This window comes from Ranitomeya imitator, chromosome 1 (assembly GCF_032444005.1).
Source record: "Ranitomeya imitator isolate aRanImi1 chromosome 1, aRanImi1.pri, whole genome shotgun sequence".
NCBI lineage: Eukaryota > Metazoa > Chordata > Amphibia > Anura > Dendrobatidae > Ranitomeya > Ranitomeya imitator.
In genome coordinates this window covers 406,710,038-406,731,379 of record NC_091282.1, presented here as the reverse complement: position 1 = coordinate 406,731,379, position 21,342 = coordinate 406,710,038, and the positions used below count along the sequence as shown (strand labels likewise).

At 43.0% G+C, this 21,342-nt stretch overlaps 1 protein-coding gene across 1 annotated transcript in view; it reads right to left on the bottom strand.

The window, feature by feature from the left end:
- The window catches only part of KIF27 (kinesin family member 27), a 110,550-nt gene that overhangs the window by 51,135 nt on the left and 38,073 nt on the right, over window positions 1–21,342 (bottom strand). Inside the window, exons 10-11 of the mRNA XM_069762724.1 lie at window positions 7,817–8,022; window positions 2,406–2,603 (exon numbers count right to left, since the gene is read on the bottom strand). Of these exons, the coding sequence (XP_069618825.1) occupies window positions 2,406–2,603; window positions 7,817–8,022 (404 nt within the window). The remainder of the gene's footprint in view (window positions 1–2,405; window positions 2,604–7,816; window positions 8,023–21,342) is intronic.

Below are 21,342 nucleotides of genomic sequence, written 5' to 3'. Positions count from 1 at the left end.
TTTATATTAACACTTCATTTACGGCTTTAACTTACATTTACGGCTTTGTCTCACAGACACTAAACATGCTGGACCTCTCACTTCGCCCAGTTACCATGGGTGTCTGTACGCCGTACTCTTCACCAATGTCCCAAGTCACATACAGCGCATATGACACTGGGTCGCGGTCTCTAAACACGCCGAACCTCACTCTGTTCAGTCATCGTGGGAGACCACACAGTTCATGGAACGTCACAAGCACCAACAGTCAATGGTACCTTATGGGAGCTCCTGCTCCACCTGCCGACTCCTCGTCAGTGCACTCCTCCGGAAAAGCTGCCTCACAGGGATCACCAACTTGCCTGGGCAGCATATCTTAGTCAGTCCAGACCCACCGAAGGACGGTAGCTTCCCCCAACGTAGTCCGTCCAGAACCACAGTCACTATGTGCTATTCAGGGATCCGGTCCTACTCCCAGAAACTCCCAACACTCCAGCATGTGCTATTCAGGACTCCTACTCCCAGGAAATCCAACACATACTTCCAGCATGTGACCTGTCCAGGTGCTATTCAGGACCACTGTCCAACACCCCAGACCACCAAAGCCCCACCATGTGCTATTCAGGACTCCTACTCCCAGGAAATCCAACACAGATGGTTCAGTGTGCTATTCAGGGATCCAGTCCTACTCCCAGAACCTCCCAACACACAGGCTCTCCAGGACCTTCCACTGGAACCACACAGGAACCTCACAGCCACCATATACAGGGACCATGTGACCCACACCCTGGTCACATTATATACCCCTAACCACTCCCCTGGATGGGAGTGTGGATGTGTGGCTAGTTTGTCCCGCCCATCTCACACAACTAGCCTAGTAAGTCTCCCTTACAACTACACCATACATATAAACATTCTTGAGGGACTACAGGTCCCAGAAAGAACAACTTTACATCAGACTTACTACGCAGACTCCCTCTGCGACACATATCGGCCATTCACAACACAGCCAGTCACTGTTTCACCACCATTATCACAATAGTTATGCCTCCATGCACATCCCAAAGAGCACTCACAACGCCCCCTTGCTGTCACAGGGGTTACTGCATCACAATATATACACACACACATATATATATATATATATATATATATATATATACACACATACATACATACACACACACACATATATATATATATATATTATATATATATACATATACACACTGTAAGGCAGCGGTAGCACCGCAAGCAGTGAAACGGCAGTGACCCAAGCAAGTTCAAAACAAGACAATGTTCAAAAAAAACCTCACACAGTGCACAGCACGCTGTATCCTCCTGATTGCAGCCGGGAAAACAAGAGACAGTCCGACACGCAGGGTGTCAGCCCCTTTGGCTCCACGTGCCACTGTGTTGCCTCACACAAGGAGTGCTCTGCAGACAACTGCTCTGTCTGCTTCCAAGACCAACACTGACTCACCCCTCCCTATACTACAGGGATTTTAATCAGTCACTGCTTCACCATTTGTAATCACAGCTACACCTGTGACTGCATTACCCCCTCATGGCCTTACTGCGCCTCCGTGCGCATTCTGGAGAGCATAAACAGTGCCCCCTAGCTGTAACAGGGGTCACTGCCTCACAATACATACATACATATATACTGTATATACAGGTGCATCTCACAAAATTAGAATATCATCAAAAAGTTAATTTATTTCAGTTCCTCAATACAAAAAGAGAAACTCATATTATATAGTCATTACAAACAGAGTGATCTATTTCAAGTGTTTATTTCTGTTAATGTTGATGATTATGGCTTACAGCCAATGAAAACCCAAAAGTCATTATTTCAGTAAATTATAATACTTTATAACACCAGCTTGAAAAAAATGATTTAATGGTGATAGTTAATCTACAGGGGTATTATCAAGAGCAAGATGAAAGACACCAGACCCCACAATGCAGATGAGCTGAAGGCTCCTATTAAAGCAACCTGGGCTTCCATAACACCTCAGCAGTGCCACAGGCTGATTGCGTTCATGCCACGCCACATTGATGCAGTAATTGATGCCAAAGGAGCCCTGACCAAGTATTGAGTGCATTTACTGAATATACGTTTCATTAGGCCAGCATTTCAGATTTTTCAGGCTGGTGTTATAAAGTATTCTAATTTACTGAGAAAATGACATTTGAGTATTCATTGGCTGTAAGCCATAATCATCAACATTAACAGAAATAAACACTTGAAATAGATCACTCTGTTTGTAATCACTCTATATAATAAGAGCTTCACTTTTTGTATTGAATAACTGAAATAAAATAACTTCTTGATGATATTCTAATTTTGTGAGATGTACATATATATATAAAATCATATTTTAGACCCTTGAAATTCATGAGGCTCAGCCTTTTTCATGTACCTTGATTTGTTGCTGGTCCTTTTGCACAGCTGACTCCAGCTTCCGCTTTATATCACTTTCCTCTTTTAGCTTTTTCTGAAGCTGTGCCTGTTGTTGTCGCATGTTTTGTATATTTTGTTCAAGATCGGAGGCGCACTTCTCATTCTGAGCAGATAGGTTTGCAAGCTTCTTTGTATCCTGTTGCTTTTTCTGTAACACCTGGTTACCAATGAATATAAAACATGGGGGATATTTACTAAGCAAAACAGGACAGAATTCCCCAAAATTCTAAATCATGGCATATGCTAAAAGTATTTAGTATTTAATTAGAACCAGTTTCGGTATTGTAGACATGCATGTTTTACTTCATATTTTCCAGAAAGCATACTTTAAAATACCCGCCAGGGACAAGTTGACTAAGTCACAGAGGTATGTCCCTGGTGGCTTTTCTTCACCCAAGCTCACCATACTTCAGTCACTGGTGTAGCTGCTGGGGACATAATTCGGTCACTGGCGAAGCTGCTGGGGACTAGAGATGAGCGAACAGGTTTGGAAAACATTTGCTAATGTCAAATTCGGCAAGAAGGTAGCACATGCGGATTCGTTTTCACCAGCATTTTTACTCAAAAGTTGTAAAAAGTTGGTCATAGTTCGGTAAATCATCGCGTTTCTACTAATGCTTTTATTACTTTGGCTAGGATAGCGGTGCTGTATGATGAGCGGGGACACACGTTTGATGAGGGGAGGGGGTGTGAAGAGGTTAGAGGAGCATCTGAAGAGTTTACAGGACCAGTGCGCTTTTTTTTTCCCCCTTAACTTTATGTGTGTTGATTCCAGCAACCAATCAAGGTGCAGAAATCAGAAACCATCCACAAGTCATGACACAGTGAACTTCTCAGTGAAATAGATAGGATCCCATCCTGTGTGAAATCGATCTTCCAGCATCGAAGTAGATTGTGAAAAAACTGTGTGGCAGTTTCTGGAAGCCCCATTAGCTACTCCTAATCGTTTGTGCTAAAACTTTGTTTCAGTGGCAAATCAGAAGGTCAGATTTCAACTTTAAAAATCATTAGGCATTACAGTATTGTTCAGGCACACTAAGAAAATAAATAGTGATTATTCCTTTAGTGACAGGTGACTGACAGATGTGGATCTAAGGTTGTGAAGCAGCAGGGTACAAGAGGGAAAGGCTGCTTACAACATGAGTGGGAGAAAGCGAGGTCGTGGTGGACTTGTATGTGGGTTAGGTGTTAATGTGTATGAAAGCTCAACTGAACAAACACCGTTTCGTCCTATTCAAAGACCACTGACAACATCTGTTACTGGCCGGGCTACTCGACTCCCTTTCTTTTGAAGCTGCACAGCAGAGTGCCTTGTAGATAAGGCTCAGAAAGACCATGCACTCCAGTGGATGGCAAGCGCTGCATCAAATGGCCTCTCCTCTACCTCCACCTTAACATCACACACAGAGGTAAGCAGAAGAATAGCTCAGCAGAGGAGATGGAGGAGGAGTAAGATGAGGAGGTTACGTTGCGGCTTCCCACAGACTCGAAGTGATGCAACCACGACAAGCACTTCATCCTCAGCCCCAACTCTGGCTGTGGCCAGCACCGGTTGCGAGTATGCAGTTCACAGGGATGGCAAGGGTTGATAAGCCTGGGCGTTTTTTTGAGACCGCAAAGGATGACCCATCACAAGTTATCTGTCAAATCTGAAAAAAAAAGTAGAGGCAAAAATTTCAATAATTTGACAGTACATGCATGAACCGGCACATGCGCGATCAACATGCCTTAGTGTGGGGATCTCACTGTGCGAAAATGCAGACTAGCCAACCACTGGCAGTCCCATCAACCCCATTTGCTGCTTCTTCCTCCTCCGTCACCATTCCACGTCTTCACACAGGTATCTGGCCGCAGGAACTACAACTGTTTACCCACCACAGTCGGGGTGAGTGAGAGTCGGTTAGCTGTTACAGAAGTAGACATGACTGATGCTTTTGTGTCACCTAGCACAACACATCTTTCTCAATCCACCATAACATCTCCGCCTGCACCTCACTCACAGTCCAGCAGTTTGTCCTATTCTCCGTACTCCGCCCTCTCTCAGCACAGCAGCCAGCCCTCGGTCTCGCAGTTGTGGTCACATAAAAGAATGTTTCATCCTACACATGGCAAAGCTAAGAGCTTGAACTCCACCATCTGCAATCTGTTGGCCACGGAAATGCTGCCTTTTCGCCTGGTGAATACAGACGGTTTCCGAAAGTTGATGGTCTGGATGTGCTGCTGCAGAAAGCATGGATGTGCTGCTGCAGAAAGCATGGTCACTGTATGCTCACTTACGACGATCGCACCCCGCAGGTCATCGACTTGAGTCGCTACAGACGTCTTTCAACCTACCAGTTAACCGTTTGATTAGCGATGTTCCGACACCATGGAATTCCACTCTGCACATGTTGCAGCGCTATGGCACCAGCGATGGGCCCAAGTGCAGTATGTTCCTTTGCATAGCCTGGGCCAACACAGTCCCGACGTGGTGCAAATCCTGACGTGGAGGTCCTTCAACAGTGGGCTTAGGTGAAGGACCTCTGCACCCTTCTGCACAATTTTGAAATGGCTACTAAGATGGTTAGTGCTGACGATGCCATCATCAGCATCACTATTCCTGTCATCTAGATGCTGCAGCATATTTTGAAAAGTCTGCGTGAGGAGGTGATGGTCCCTGAGGAAGAGTTGGAAGCAGAGGAGGATGCAGAAGGGATAACAATATCTCAAATTTCTGGACTGTCTTCGCACAAGTGGGTGCCATATGAGGGTGGTTTACAGCTATCAAGGGGGCTCATGGTACCAGACACACTGTTAGTGAAAATGCAGGAACTGAGGAACAAATGGACGAGGTGATGTACATGCAACAGTCAAGAGATGAAGAGGATAATGATCCGCTCTCTGTTGTCCGTGGTTGGAGAGAGGGGACGGAGAAAGCAACCTTAGTGTTACCCCGCCAACAACACAGCACGGACGTGGACCTCATGGGAGCGCCCTACACACGAGTGCCTTCTTGCTACACTCTTTGACACGATGCCCTTATTCTTAGGGTTAGAAACAGTGCTGAATACTGGGTTGCCATTCTGTTAGATCCACGGTACAAGAGTAAATTTAGCCATATGCTTCCTCCCCTGGAAAGGGATGTATGCATGCTGGAGTATGGAAACACTCTTGTAGATAATCTTAAGAGTGGTTTCCCCCAAGACAGCAGTGAGTCACACAGTATGCATCCAAGTTCTAGACGTCCAACCCCGGGAACGTCAAGGAGTCATCACCAAAACATTAGCAGCAGCAGTGTTAGTGGCATAACTAATTTCTGTGAGTCGTTTAACACATTTTTTAAACCAGCTCGTGCACCAACAGAACAGTATACAAGTCTGACACCTCGTGAACGACTGCGGGATGGTGCAGGAGTATCTGAAGCTCAATATCAATGCCACCAAGGTGGGCTTGGACCATTTCACATTTTGGTCTTCAAAAATGGAAGAGTGGCCTCAGCTCGCCTGTCACACCTTGGAGGTTTTGTCATGCTCAGCAGCCAGCATTCTCTCAGAACGTGTCTTCAGTGCTGTTCATAATGTCCTGACAGAAAAGGGCATCCGACTGTCCACTGAAAGTGTAGACTTGCCTAACTTTCATCAAAATAAGTAAGCCATGGATCTCTGACTTTTGCACCCCAGTCGCAGTTTGTACAAACTAGTCCATGGTGTCGTTTTTGATGTCATATATTGATCTCACATTATTGCAGTCGGTGCCATCTTTGTGGTGTCTTCTATGCCTGTTGTTGCTTCTGCTGTTGATGTTCCACACATTTTTTTGCAATGTGGAGACTCCAAGTTGGGTCTCCATCTGGTGGATCGCCTGTAATAGAAGCTGTGTCAGAGATCTATTATACTGTTTCTACTCTGCAGAAATTGATGCCACTTTAGTGGTGAGTGACAATTATTATTTTTTTTAAATGTGGAAACTCCAACTTTTTCATCAGGTAGGTTGCCGGTATAAAAAGGGCTCCCCGATAGGCAGGCCTGCACTCACTTCCAGTCAACTACCAGTGTTAACTTTCCTTACATTTTCCTACCAATATTACTGTATGAAACTGGAAAGATATATATCTTGGTACCGCATTAGCCAATGGATAGAAAAATATTTAGAATTGAGAGTCCTCAGTGGTTGATACCTTTTAATGGCTAACTGAAAAGATGGTAACAAATTGCAAGCTTTCGAGACTACACAGGTCTCTTCATCAGGCATAGACTAAAAGAAATTCTGGAGAATCACATACTTATGCACAACACATCACAGAAAATAAAAAACAGAAAAAAACATGGATAAGACAGGTGACATGAAGCAGAATTACCATGAGTGATAAACAGTTATGTGCATAAATATTGGACCAGTTCTTAGATAAGGAGTGTTTATTGTCCTCTGATTGGGGTCTGTTCTGTTGTGATGACCCCACATGGTCTGAGGGGCAACTTCCTTAGTTCCTTAGTTGATGTAAAAAGACAAATTACTTGTATTAAATGGTAGCTTCAAATCTCAAAGAGACAGAAGAATATGGGAATATAAACTGATGATGACCTTTGACACTCTTAGTGCAGGAATGAATGTGTCGCATGGATTTATGTCTTTTTACATCAACTAAGGAACTAAGGAATTTGCCCCTCAGACCATGTGGCGTCATCACAACAGAACCTGTGTAGTCTCGAAAGCTTGCAATTTGTTACCATCTTTTCAGTTAGCCATTAAAAGGTATCAACCACTGAGGACTGTCAATTCTAAATATTTTTGTATGAAACTGATGTTTGTGCCATCTGAGTAGGCTGGAATGAAAAAGAAATAAAAAAAATTGGAAGTGTCATATGAGGTATCAGGTCTCCCAGCTAAGAGGGCTTACACCCCTCCCTTAACCACCAGGCCCTCATTGAAACTTCAATTCCAATCTGTAAATGCTGGGCAGACCCTGTCTCATGCATGGCCCATGCCTGACTGCTGCGCAATTATAAAATTTCTACTGTGGGTCAATTAATGCCATTTTTCATGGGGTCTGCCCCTAAATTGAGCAGCTTTTTTCCCCCCTGTAGGTGTTGTCTATGTGTTTGATTTTGCCTCCCATTGAATTCAACGAGGTTCAGATACGTTCGACGAACTGTTCAGCGAACATTGGTCCATTCGGCGAAACCGAACCTTGAAAAGTTTGCTCATCTCTACTGGGGACATACTTCGGTCACTGGTTAAGCTGCTGGGGACATACTATGGTGACTGCTGAAGAGTTTTTAAAAATGTCATTCATATTAAATAACAGCTTTCAACAGAAAGATGCGCAGGAGATTATTTCTATGATAGAAGTGTCTTATAGAAATGTGAAGACATATTCTAATTACATCGTACCTGCATTTTTAATTTTGCAGTCTCCATTTTCTTACGGAAATCTTTCTGGAGTTTGCTTTTCTGGGCCTGATCCCTCAGCTCTTTGCTTTCCAGTTCTTGTAACAGTTTCTGAGCTTCAGACAATTCAGCTTTTGCCTGTTCTGCCTCCTGTTCCAGCTGTGTGATCTTTTGAGAATACTGCTTGTTCACAGACTGAGCGTCATTGCCTAAAAGTCAAAGTAATTGACTTAGTTATTTAGCTATTTGTTGTGAGAGCTGATAACAGTAAAAACAGTGGCATTATCCAAAAATTGTATTAATCATATGTAGAGAAGAGAGTGGTAGCAAAGGCATTTACCAAAAAGGCATCTATCTTCTTAATATATACTTACCTTGTAATGTCTTCACATTCTGTTCCATCCAGATGTGTCCGGATCCCAGAATTACAAGCAGCGGAAGTTCACCGACCTCCATATTGGGACACCCAAGTGGTGGGTGTCTCAATATGGAAACTGCTGGGGGTACCAGCCTCTTGTGTGGTACCACCAGCGGAACACTGTCGCGTCGCACCACACACACAAAGACACACACACTGTATACGCCGTACGCACTACACACACACAAACACACTGTATACCCCGTACGCACCACACACACACCAACACACACTGTATACGCCGTACGCACCACACACACACAAACACACTGTATACGCCGTACGCACCACACACAAACTGTATATGCCATACGCACCACACTCACACATAAACTGTATATGCCATACGTACCACACACCCACTGTATACGCCGTATTCAGCCTCTTGCGCGGTACCACCAGTGGAAAACCGTCGCAAACACGCCACCGATGGGATCAGCTGAATGATTCACTGACCGCCCCCATCTTTGTACAATGCGCTATTTTAATGTGACCGCCGCTATCTGCACAAAGATGGCGGCGGTCTGATTTACAGCACCTGCGTGAATTCCATGCAGGCGCAATGAATCATTTAGCTGATCGTTGCGGCAGATGCACGACGTGTCTACAGGCAGAGGAAGCCGGTCACATTAAAGGGATTTTCCCACAAACGAAAGTTCATTTAAAAAATTGCCTGTGCCTGACCGTGTGCGGAGCGTACCACATCTCCTGGGCAGGGGAGAAAGCAAAAGATAATACTGACATTACAGCAGGGGATCACAGAGGATTCATTTTGTGAGGTAAAATATTTCACTGACTGTTTTTAAACAATATTTTACCTCACAAAATGTATCCTCTGCGATCAAAGCGCACAGGGGTGAGAGACAGAGCACAGGGGGAGACAGCTCAAACGGGACAACACATGAGGGGAGAACACAGCACAGGAAGGAGAAAGACAGCGGACAAGGGGGATAGCACATGGGGTAGACAGGTCAAAGAAGAGAGCACAGACGGGAGAAGTCAGCACATGGGGAAAGAAAGAGTGGATAGGTGTGTGAGCACATGGGGGGAGAGATTCTCAACGCTGCAAAGCCTGCCCCCATCGTGACATTACCGCCCTCCTGATGCAATAGCATCGGGCCTCCATCTAGTATTATAAACCTTTATCTGTAATGATCACATGGAGAAACAGTATTCATATACAGACAGGAAGAGCTTAAGGGACATGCCACATCATATCAAAATTACAGCTCCCAACCCAATTAGGCTGTAGTGTACCAACTCCAAAAATAAAGGTACAGTTGTGCTCAAAAGTTTACATACCCCTGCAGAATTTTTGCTTTCTTGGCCCTTTTTTCAGAGAATATGAATGATAACAACAAAACTTTTTCTCCACTCATGGTTAGTGGTTGGGTGAAGCCAATTATTGTCAAACTACTGTGTTTTCTCTTTTTCAATCACAATGACAACCCAAAACATTCAAATTACCCTAATCAAAAGTTGACATACCCCATTTCTTAATGCAGTGTATGGCCTTCTCTAACATCAATGACAGCTTGAAGTCTTTTGTGGTAGTTGTGGATTAGGTTCTTTATTTTCTCAGATGGTAAAGCTGTTCACTCTTCTTGGCAAAAAGCCTCCAGTTACAGTAAATTCCTTGGCTGTCTAACATGAGTGGCTCAATGATATTGAGGTCAGGAGACTGAGATGGCCACTACGGAACCTTCACTTTTTTTTTTGCTGAAGTCAATGGCAGGTCGACTTGGCTTTCTGTTTTGGATCATTGTCATGTTGGAACGTCCAAGTACGTCCCATGAGCAGCTTCTGGGCTGGTGAGTGGAAATTTGCCTCCAGTATTTGCTGATATCGTGCTGCATTCATCTTTCCTTCAACTTTGACCAAGTTTCCAGTGCCTTTGTAGCTCATACATCCCCAAAGCATCAGCGATCCACCTCTGTGCTTTACAGTAGGAATGGTGTTCCTTTCATCATAGGCCTTGTTGATCTCTCTCCAAATGTAACGTTTATGGTTGCGGCCAAAAAGTTTAATTTTGGTCTCATCACTCCAAATTACCTTGTTCCAGAAGTTTTGAGGCTTGTCTCTGTGCTGTTTTGAGTATTGTATTAGAGATACTTTGTGGCATTTGGACAGTAACGGCTTTCTTCTGGCGACTTGACCATGGAGCCCATTTTTCTTCAAGCGTCTCTTTATTGTGCATCTTGAAACAGCCACACCACTAGTTTTCAGAGAGTCCTGTAATTTCAGCTGATGTTATTTGTGGGTTTTTCTTTGCATCCCAAACAATTTTCCTGGCAGTTGTGGATGACATTCTTGTTGGTCTGCCTGACCGTGATTTTGTTTTTACAGAGCCCCTGATTTTCCATTTGTTAATCACAGTTTGAATGCTGCTGACTGGCATTACCAATTGCTTGGACATCTTTTTGTATTCCTTTCCTGTTTTATGCAGTTCAACTACCTTTTTCCCGTAGATCCGCTGACAATTCTTTTGCTTTCCCCATGACTGACAATCCAGAAACGTCAGTGGCTGGATGAAAGATGCAAGAGTCTGTCTGGATCCCAGAAACTCACTCAGCTTTTATGCAAACACACTGATTACAAGCAAACAGGTCACAGGTGAGGATGTTACCTTTAGTAGCCATTCAAACCCATTTGTGTCAACTTCTGTGCATGTAATTAGGCCAAAATCACCTAGGTATGTGAACTTTTGATAAGGGCCATTTGAATGTTTTAGGTTGTCATTATGCTTTAAAAAGAGAAAACACAGTAGTTTGACAATATATGGCTTCACAAAACCACTAACCATGAGAGGAGAAAAAGTTTTGGTGTTATTATTCATATTCTCTGAAAAAAGGCCAAGAAGGCAAAAATCCTGCTGGGGTATGTAAACTTTTGAACACAACTGTAATGCATTTAGATACAATGCTTAGGCCAGGTTCACATTGCGTTAACAGCAGCCCGTTCAACACATGCATTAAAGGGCTGCTGTTAAAGCAAGTGCCGACTTGGCATACCACTAGCGCAGATAGAGCATCTGCTAGCTCTATCTGCGCTAGCAGTGACGGACCCGGAAACGCTGCAGCCCGCGTCCCAGGGTCCGTCACTCAATGACGGCACATAGCTAGCGCACACCCATTATGGGCGTGCGCTAGCGATGCGTCCGCCATAGGGCTTAATGGCGGCGTTAACGGACTGCGTTACACCGCGTTATAACGTAGTCCATCTAACGGACAGCTAAAATGCAGTGTGAACCTGGCCTTACCTATATTGAGCAGTATATCCTGCACAATATGTAATAAAGCATGGTGCATACCACAGATAATCACAGGATTATCTCTAGAGTAGAACCAATGTTACCTTTTGGCACTATTAAACAAATGTTTCTTTGATCAATTAATTGACCTTATATATAATACTCACCATATTGATATACATTGGGTTCTATTGAGAAGATCGACAATAGTGTTTCACATTTAATAGATGCTTAACAATTATTGTCCATTGTGACTTTTTATATTTAATCTTTGCATAGTAACAAGTTGAATTTTGATTGTCCTTTTTAACTTATTAACTTTGTGATTTATCTTGTGATGTATCTTGTATATTGAAATTGAATCTTTTAATAAACTTGTTTGTATAGCACTCAGTTTTTCTCTTTTTGGTATACATGTTATAGCAGTTTACAATTAATGGCATATATTTCAATAGAATTATGATTAGATGGGGAACTGTATGTTTGTGATACAAAAATATGCTCCTAGCCGATTCTACAATTACCATTCCTGTGGATTTATTAATATTAGTATGTTTAGGATCGTTGTACTGCAGGAAGGTGAACCTACACCCCAATATCAAGTCCATGACTATCCTGCATTTAGCTCCATCTATGTTTGCATCAACTCAGCTTTCCTGTTCCTGCTGAAAAAAAAAGCATCTACACAGTATGATTCTGCCACCACCATGTTTGATGATGTGGATGGTATTTTCAAGGTGATGCGCAGTGTTAGTTTTCCACCACACAGTGTTTTGCATTTAGCACAAAAAGTTCTACTTTGGTCTCATCTGACCAAAGCATCTTCTTCCACATGTCTCCTCTAATAACATGAGTGGGACACGGTGTGGTAATGCTTGCCCAACAAATTCATAAGTTATTCCACGAAAGTTGGCGTTACATTTCTGGTGACGGCGCACACTGGGTATCAGACGATTCACTGCGATGAATGAACTGCCCCCATACTGAGCGTACTCAGCCACCTAGGGATGGTTACATCCAAAGAGCCGGAAGACAGTCAATATTCACTAGAGGCTACAGATGAAGAGGCATGTGACCAGACCTGTCTATCAGTGACCTTCATGATGAACACTGCACATGGCATCAGAAACCAGCACATGTGCAGTGCCATCATATTCAATAGAGGCTGCAGATGGAGAGGATTGGGATCGGTCCCGTCCATCAGTAGTCTCCATGATCATCTCTGCACATGGTAGACAGCCATATTATGTATGCTTCGCTATACAGCAGAGGTCTATGAATAGTTTCCGTGATATTTCCCTTATAGAAATGCTTAGAACTTAAGTGTTTACAGTTATTTTATATTGTCTTCTGAACAGAAATCAAGTGCTTGACTGAATTGAAATGCAGCTTCTGTAAATGATCATTGTCCTAATCACAGAAGGAAAGATAAAACCAAGGAGCACATCTCAAGTGCGTTTGATCTATAAGTATTCAGGTGACCATCTGGATGGAAGAGTCATTTCTCCATTTATCTAGAAGGGGCATCTTCAATTACATTAGAATTAGAAATGTAAGAGCTGAAAGGCTCTCACAAAGAATAGCATCACTTCACGGTGCCAAGTACTTCCGTAAACTGTAAACTATTTATGTGTAAGGACAAGCATTAGAGGCTTCATTCGTTCTGAAGAAACCTTTTCACTGAACATCTGCTCCAGAATAAGACACGCTAAGGCAAATATATTCGCTGGGAGTCAATTTTTCTAAATCAGCATGTGTTAATATATGCATATAAACTTTAACCCCTTCATGACCTTGGTATTTTCCGTTTTTCTGCGTTCGTTTTTCGCTCCCCTCCTTCCCAGAGCCATAACTTTTATCTTATATATAATTGCCTAGAATACTACTTCCTGCAATTTGTGCCAACTTCCTGTCCGGAGCTAATGTCCGGAGCTAATGTCCGGAGATAATGTCCGGAGCTATGTGACGTCAACAGTGTCCAGTGTCTGATTGGTTGCCGCCTGCTGCGAGCGGCCAATCAGAAACGTGCCGTACTGTGACACACTCCGCCCGCCATTTTGGTGTGATTTTTGAATTTTTACCTCACAGCAAGTTTCTACTGCGTGGAGGCGAGCCCAGTGACGTTGCTCTTCAAGCTCCTGCCGAATTTCGTCAAAAAAATGATAATACCATTTACCAAAACTATATATATTTAGTTGTGAAGTGGTTCAGTGACATTTTCACACCAATTTTGAACTTTTGTTTGGTGTTTTCTCCATATACTGCCTCCCCTCATAAGCATGTTCATGGATCCTGTGTAACTGTACCTTAAATAACAAGAATTGTCAAGAGCTGGTGAGTGCAGCCATTTTTTGTTCTTTCTTACTATTATTTATTAATTGTATTATTCTTACATTTGAATAAATAAAGTATATATGGATTCTAGACTCCCGATTCTTTAGAATCGGGCTGCCATCTAGTAACTTTTATATTTTTCTGACAATATCGCCATGTGAGGGCTTATTTTTTGCGAAACAAGTTGAACTTTTGAACGACATCATTGGTTTTAGCATGTCCTGTACTAGAAGATGGGAAAAAAATTCCAAGTGCGGTGAAATTGCAAAAAAAGTGCAGTCCCACACTTGTTTTTTGTTTGGCTTTTTTGCTAGGTTCACTAAATGCTAAAACTGACCTGCCATTATGATTCTCCAGGTCATTACGAGTTCATAGACACCTAACATGACTAGGTTATTTTTTATCTAAGTGGTGAAAAAAAATTCCAAACTTTGCTAAAAAAAACAAAAACAAAACAAAACAAACAAAAAAAAAATAGCACCATTTTCCGATACCCGTAGCATCTCCATTTTTCATGATCTGGGGTCAGTTGAGGGCTTATTTTTTGCGTGCCGAGCTGGCGTTTTTAATGATAGCATTTCGGTGCAGATACGTTATTTTGATCGCCCGTTATTGCATTGTAATGCAATGTCGCGGCAACCCAAAAAAACGTAATTCTGGCATTTTTTATTTTTTTCTCGCTACGCTGTTAGGCGATCAGGTTAATGCTTTTTTTTTATTGATAGATCGGGTGATTCTGAACGCGGCGATACCAAACATGTGTAGGTTTGATTTTTTTTTATTGATTTATTTTGAATGGGGCTAAAGGGGGTGATTTAAACTTTTATATTGTTTTTTATTTTTTTCACATTTTTTTTTACTTTTTTTTTTTTTACTTTTGCCATGCTTCAATAGCTTCCATAGGAGGCTAGAAGCTGGCACAACTCGATCGGCTCTGCTACATAGCAGTGATCATTAGATCGCTGCTATGCAGCAGAAATGCAGGTGTGCTATGAGCGCCGACCACAGGGTGGCACTCACAGCTACCGGGGATCAGTAACCATAGAGGTCTCAAGGACCTCTATGGTTACTATACAGAAGCATCGCTGACCCCCGATCATGTGACTGGGTCAGCGATGCGCTCATTTCCTGCCGCCCGGCCAAAAGCACCGGTTAAATGCCGCTGTCAGCGTTTGACAGCGGCATTTAACTAGTTAATAGCGGAGGGTGAATCGCGATTTCACCCGCCGCTATTGCGGGCACATGTCAGCTGTTCAAAACAGCTGACATGTCCCGGCTTTGATGCGGGCTCACCGCCGGAGCCTGCATGAAAGTGGGGGTTCTGACGTACTATCCCATCCGAGGTCAGAAAGGGGTTAAAATATTGTGAGTCAAATTAATGTGATTCATAATTGTATTAGAAAAAAAGACAAAAATGTACTGTTCTTTTTAAATTAAAAAGCAGGAAGGGCTCATGATTAGAGGCAGAGGATCCTCTGCCCCCCAAAATAGCATAAATTATTTTGCAATCCTACACTAGAACATAGCTGATGTCACGATCCATTTTTGGATTTGTGGCAGGCCTGGTTCCACTCAGTTTAAAACTTTTTTCCTTTTGGACCATCAGGGGTTAATGTCAGTTTTCCCCCCCGCTGGCAAGCTAATGTTACTGCAGTGCTGCTGGGTCAGCTGATGCAGGCGGTGACCACTCCCACCGTCCTTTAAAAGGTCACTTGATGCATCAGCTAACTGTTGGTGATAGAGCAATCTTCAGGAACCAAGGTGGTTCCTTCTGTGTGTAGTGGGGGTGTGAGTTTGGTGACACAGGGGGATGCCTCTGTTATCGGTTCTGTAAAGAGTTCACCATCTTGTGGCAAATGTATGCGTGGAAATTAACGTTCACGTCTGGACCTGTGGGTGAATGAGTACTTGTAGGTGTCCACCAAAAACATCAGGTGGAAGTATGCTACTGGGACCTGGAGTTCTAGGGTGATCGGGCCGTTTCAGGTGTCAGCCATTCTCAGCCCATGGACTTTCCAGCTGGAGTTACCCCCAGTAATGCAGGTACACAACACATTCCACAGGTCGACACTTTGGAGATTTGTGGTGCCTCCGGAGCCTACGTTTTTGTCATCTCCATCAGGCTGCGTTCACCGTAAATCTGAGGATCAGGTGATTGCAGAGGTGAACTCTGGCAGATCGAGGCGTCCTCACCGTACATCGTTTTCTGGTGAGGTCCAGTGTTGAGGGTCCAGAGGCCCCTCATTGAAAGGGGGGGTACTGTCACGATCCATTTTTGGATTTGTGGCAGCACTGGTTCTACTCAGTTTTAAAAAAATGCGCTCTTGGACCATCGGGGGTTAATGTCAGTTTTTCCCCTGCTGACAAGTTGATGTTACTGCAGTGCTGCTGGGTCAGCTGAGTTGTGCCGTCCGTTGACCGACCACCCGTTATGTCGGGTCACACCGTGACAGCTGTGAAGTATATCGTGGCACTACTGTGTCGGTGCTCAAGAGAGGTTTCCCACACCAGTATATATAATAAGTAAATAACTTGGCACTCAACTAAGTGGGTAGTGAAAAATTGAACAGAAAATCTTTTATTACTTGTAACAGCAGTCCAGCATAAACGTTTCGGTTTTACATTTAAACCTTCTTCAGTAGACTGCATAGACATATAACAAAATATGACAATTACAATAATGAACATGTCAAAAATGATATAATAAGGTAAATCTCAGAAATTGTGATGGATGGGAAGGAAGGAAAAACAGGTGGGGATGAGGTGACATATTTTACATACCCGACTGCTAGCGTAATGGAAAATATGGAAGACTGTTACAGGTAGAAAGGTCCTATGATGTAGTGGTTTGTTAAACCTCAATGCTATCGGAAAGTATCCTGTAGTAGCAAAAAAGTGTGTAAGGAATGTGCCTTGTAATAGCCTGAACATCACAGATATAGCCATACTAACCGGATAAACGGTATGTGTTTATATATGTTCGTCCGGAATGGGCTGTAGAAGGTCACTAGCAAAGAATATATGACATACTCAGTATAGGGTAGTAGAAACGAGAATAATAAGCAGCAAAAAGGCAAAAAGGGAAGATTCTCACCTAGTAAGAAATAATGAGACCCATACAGGGTGCTATAATGATGCCCATATTAGATATAAGGAATGGTGTCCGACAAATAACTATAAAAGAAATACAAAAATGGCTGAAAATAACTAGGTTATAGTCAAAGGCTATAGTAAAAAATAGGCAACCATAGGAGATGCTACTATTCTCACCCTGGAGTAGAATATAATGGCCGAAGCAGAAATATATAGGCCGAAGCAGAAATATATATATATATATATGCACATATGCAACCCCGGAGGAACGATTAATGATCTAGAGATAGAAATAAAATATATAGTTAAAAAACTAGAAAACTATTGGGCAAAAAGAAGAACATCATGGGCTTACCTAATATAAGAGAAGTTTTTAATATATGATAAGAGAAGATTCTCATATGAAGCAGGTCCACTCCTGTACAAAGGTAATAGGTATAGAAAGAGTCACCGCCGAATCAAGTATCACCATGCCCAAAGGATAGTAGGCTGTAGAGAGACTTACCGGTATACTGAGAGCAAATGGTGTACATCAACGCGGTGTCCGCCGCTGGTTGAATGCACCATGCTCACAGAAACCGGTTTAAATAGGCCAGGGGCGGGATAGGCAGTATCGTAAAAACCGGAAGTGCGTCATCCTATAAGGAGACGCGCACCGAGAGAGAATAGGCGAGTCAGGAATCATGGGAAATGTAGTCCGGGAATGGCCGGAACCGGAAGTTCGTCATCTACGATGATGTAAGCTGCCTGTGTGGGGAGCTAAGAGTGGTCAGGAATCATGGGAAGTGTAGTCCGGAAGTGGCCGGACCAGAAGAGCGTAATCTATGATGATGTAAACTACCTGTATGGGGAGCTAAGAGTAGTGGGAAATGTAGTGCCAAAGGCGGCCGAGATCGGAAGTAGCACAAATTACCATAGGTATGGTATGGAGTGTAGCCAAAACTAATATCAGTTGGATATAAAGCGTACACATAAAAAAATGGGATAATATCCTAATGGTAAATGTGTGAATGAAGGATGAAAATAATACAATACATAGAGATTATATGCAGTCGGGTACGGAGCAAGGGATAGGAAAATCCAGGGTGGGGGAGGGAGCAGGCAGTGACTTGCATGGAGAATATCAATAAAGTCGACTCTGTAGATAAAGACAAATATATTAGTAAACGGCATACAGTACATATGACTAAAATCATGTTATTAAAGTACAATACCCATAATGTCTAGAGAGTCTTAAATAAAAGCTAGGGGGTCATAGTCTCTATTGAGTCCTTTAGGAGCCAGAGTTTGTAACTCATGAATCCAATATGCCTCCCTCTTTTTAAGGAGGTGGATTCTGTCGCCACCCCGCCTGGGTACCGAAATGTGTTCCAACACCTGAAACCTCAGCTGAGACACATTATGGCCCCTCGAGACAAAATGGGCTGGTAGTGGCAATAGTAGATTCTGGCATCGGATGGTTGATTTGTGCTTAGAAATGCGTGATCTAATCGGTTGGGTTGTCTCTCCAATATATAGGAGGCCACACGGACATTTAATAGCATAAACCACAAATGTTGAGTCACAGGTAAAATAGCTTTTGATCTTGTATCTCTTTCCAGAGTGGGGATGATGAAAGGAGTCCCCTTTAATTATGCTGCTGCATTGATTGCAGTGTAAACATGGAAAGGTACCATATTTCGGTTGATTAAGAAAGCGTTGCGTTTTCTCCTTACAGCTCCCCAGGTCAGCTTTGACCAGGGAGTCACGGATGTTGGAAGGACGCTTATAGCATGGTAGAAAATGTTCCTGAAATTCTGGAATGTGTGGGTGAGCTGTACGTAATATGTTCCAGTGTCGTCTGATATTATGGTGTAGAATGTGTACATATGGGTGATATGTATGTACAAAAGGGACTCTTTTCCTATTGAGAGGGCGTGCTGTAGGTGAGGGGTTGATGGCCTCAGTAAGGAGATCAGGAGGATAACCTCTTTCTCTAAATTTGGAGTACATTTCGTCTGTTCTGGTTTTGAGGAGGTCAGGTTCTGTAACTATCCTCTGTACCCGTTTGAATTGGGAACGAGGGATAGATTTTTTAGTAGCGTTGGGGTGTAGACTTTGATAATGCAGCAGGCTGTTCCTGTCAGTTGGTTTAGTATAGAGGTCGGTTTTGAGGGTCCCCAGACTATCTCTAAAGACCATGGTGTCTAAAAAACTGACTTTTTCTATGCTGCTCGTTATCGTAAAGGAAAGCCCTGGCCAAGCCGTGTTAAGGGTGTGAAAAAATAGATCTAATGTCTGTGATGTGCCAGTCCATAGGCAAAAGACATCGTCTATGTACCGTCTCCAGAAGGGGCAATATGCTTGGAACAGTGGGTCAGGGTATACTATCTCCTCCTCAAATAGGGCCATGTAGCTGTTAGCATATGGTGGTGCCACATTAGATCCCATGGCGGTACCTTTAGTTTGTAAATAAAATTGGTCCTCGAACATAAAAAATTTTTTTGTAAGGACTATTGTCAGTAAGTCAATACAGAGATTTATGACATCTGGGTCAAGTGACGAGTTGGCAAGTAGATGTCTCACACTGAGAATACCCTGTGTGTGGGGGATGGAGGTATATAAATCTTTAACGTCCAGGGAGACTAGTAGGAAATCAGTTGGAAGGGAGTCTAGATTCCGTAGTTGGTGTAGGAAATCACCCGTGTCGAGAAGAAAAGAGGGTAACGTACGTATGTGCGGAGTCAGATTCTTTTCCAAGAAGATGGCAAGTGGAGAAAGTATCGATTCTGTCGAAGCCACAATCGGGCGGCCTGGTGGGTGCTCAAGATTTTTATGTATCTTAGGCAGTATATAAAATACTGGAATGATTGGAAAAACTTTAGTCAAATAGTCCCTTGTTTTAAGATCAATGACACCTTTTTGTACGTAGGAGCTCAAGGTATATCCAATGAGGTCTCTGATCATGGTTGTGGGATCAGATGGTAGTAACCGATAAACCGTGTCGTCATGTAGTTGTCGGTAGATCTCTTTAGTGTAGTCCAGTCTATTCATAACGACTATAGCCCCGCCTTTATCGGCTGGCTTAATAATAATGTTCTTTACGATAACGAGCAGCATAGAAAAAGTCAGTTTTTTAGACACCATGGTCTTTAGAGATAGTCTGGGGACCCTCAAAACCGACCTCTATACTAAACCAACTGACAGGAACAGCCTGCTGCATTATCAAAGTCTACACCCCAACGCTACTAAAAAATCTATCCCTCGTTCCCAATTCAAACGGGTACAGAGGATAGTTACAGAACCTGACCTCCTCAAAACCAGAACAGACGAAATGTACTCCAAATTTAGAGAAAGAGGTTATCCTCCTGATCTCCTTACTGAGGCCATCAACCCCTCACCTACAGCACGCCCTCTCAATAGGAAAAGAGTCCCTTTTGTACATACATATCACCCATATGTACACATTCTACACCATAATATCAGACGACACTGGAACATATTACGTACAGCTCACCCACACATTCCAGAATTTCAGGAACATTTTCTACCATGCTATAAGCGTCCTTCCAACATCCGTGACTCCCTGGTCAAAGCTGACCTGGGGAGCTGTAAGGAGAAAACGCAACGCTTTCTTAATCAACCGAAATATGGTACCTTTCCATGTTTACACTGCAATCAATGCAGCAGCATAATTAAAGGGGACTCCTTTCATCATCCCCACTCTGGAAAGAGATACAAGATCAAAAGCTATTTTACCTGTGACTCAACATTTGTGGTTTATGCTATTAAATGTCCGTGTGGCCTCCTATATATTGGAGAGACAACCCAACCGATTAGATCACGCATTTCTAAGCACAAATCAACCATCCGATGCCAGAATCTACTATTGCCACTACCAGCCCATTTTGTCTCGAGGGGCCATAATGTGTCTCAGCTGAGGTTTCAGGTGTTGGAACACATTTCGGTACCCAGGCGGGGTGGCGACAGAATCCACCTCCTTAAAAAGAGGGAGGCATATTGGATTCATGAGTTACAAACTCTGGCTCCTAAAGGACTCAATAGAGACTATGACCCCCTAGCTTTTATTTAAGACTCTCTAGACATTATGGGTATTGTACTTTAATAACATGATTTTAGTCATATGTACTGTATGCCGTATACTAATATATTTGTCGTTATCTACAGAGTCGACTTTATTGATATTCTCCATGCAAGTCACTGCCTGCTCCCTCCCCCACCCTGGATTTTCCTATCCCTTGCTCCGTACCCGACTGCATATAATCTCTATGTATTGTATTATTTTCATCCTTCATTCACACATTTACCATTAGGATATTATCCCATTTTTTTATGTGTACGCTTTATATCCAACTGATATTAGTTTTGGCTACACTCCATACCATACCTATGGTAATTTGTGCTACTTCCGATCTCGGCCGCCTTTGGCACTAC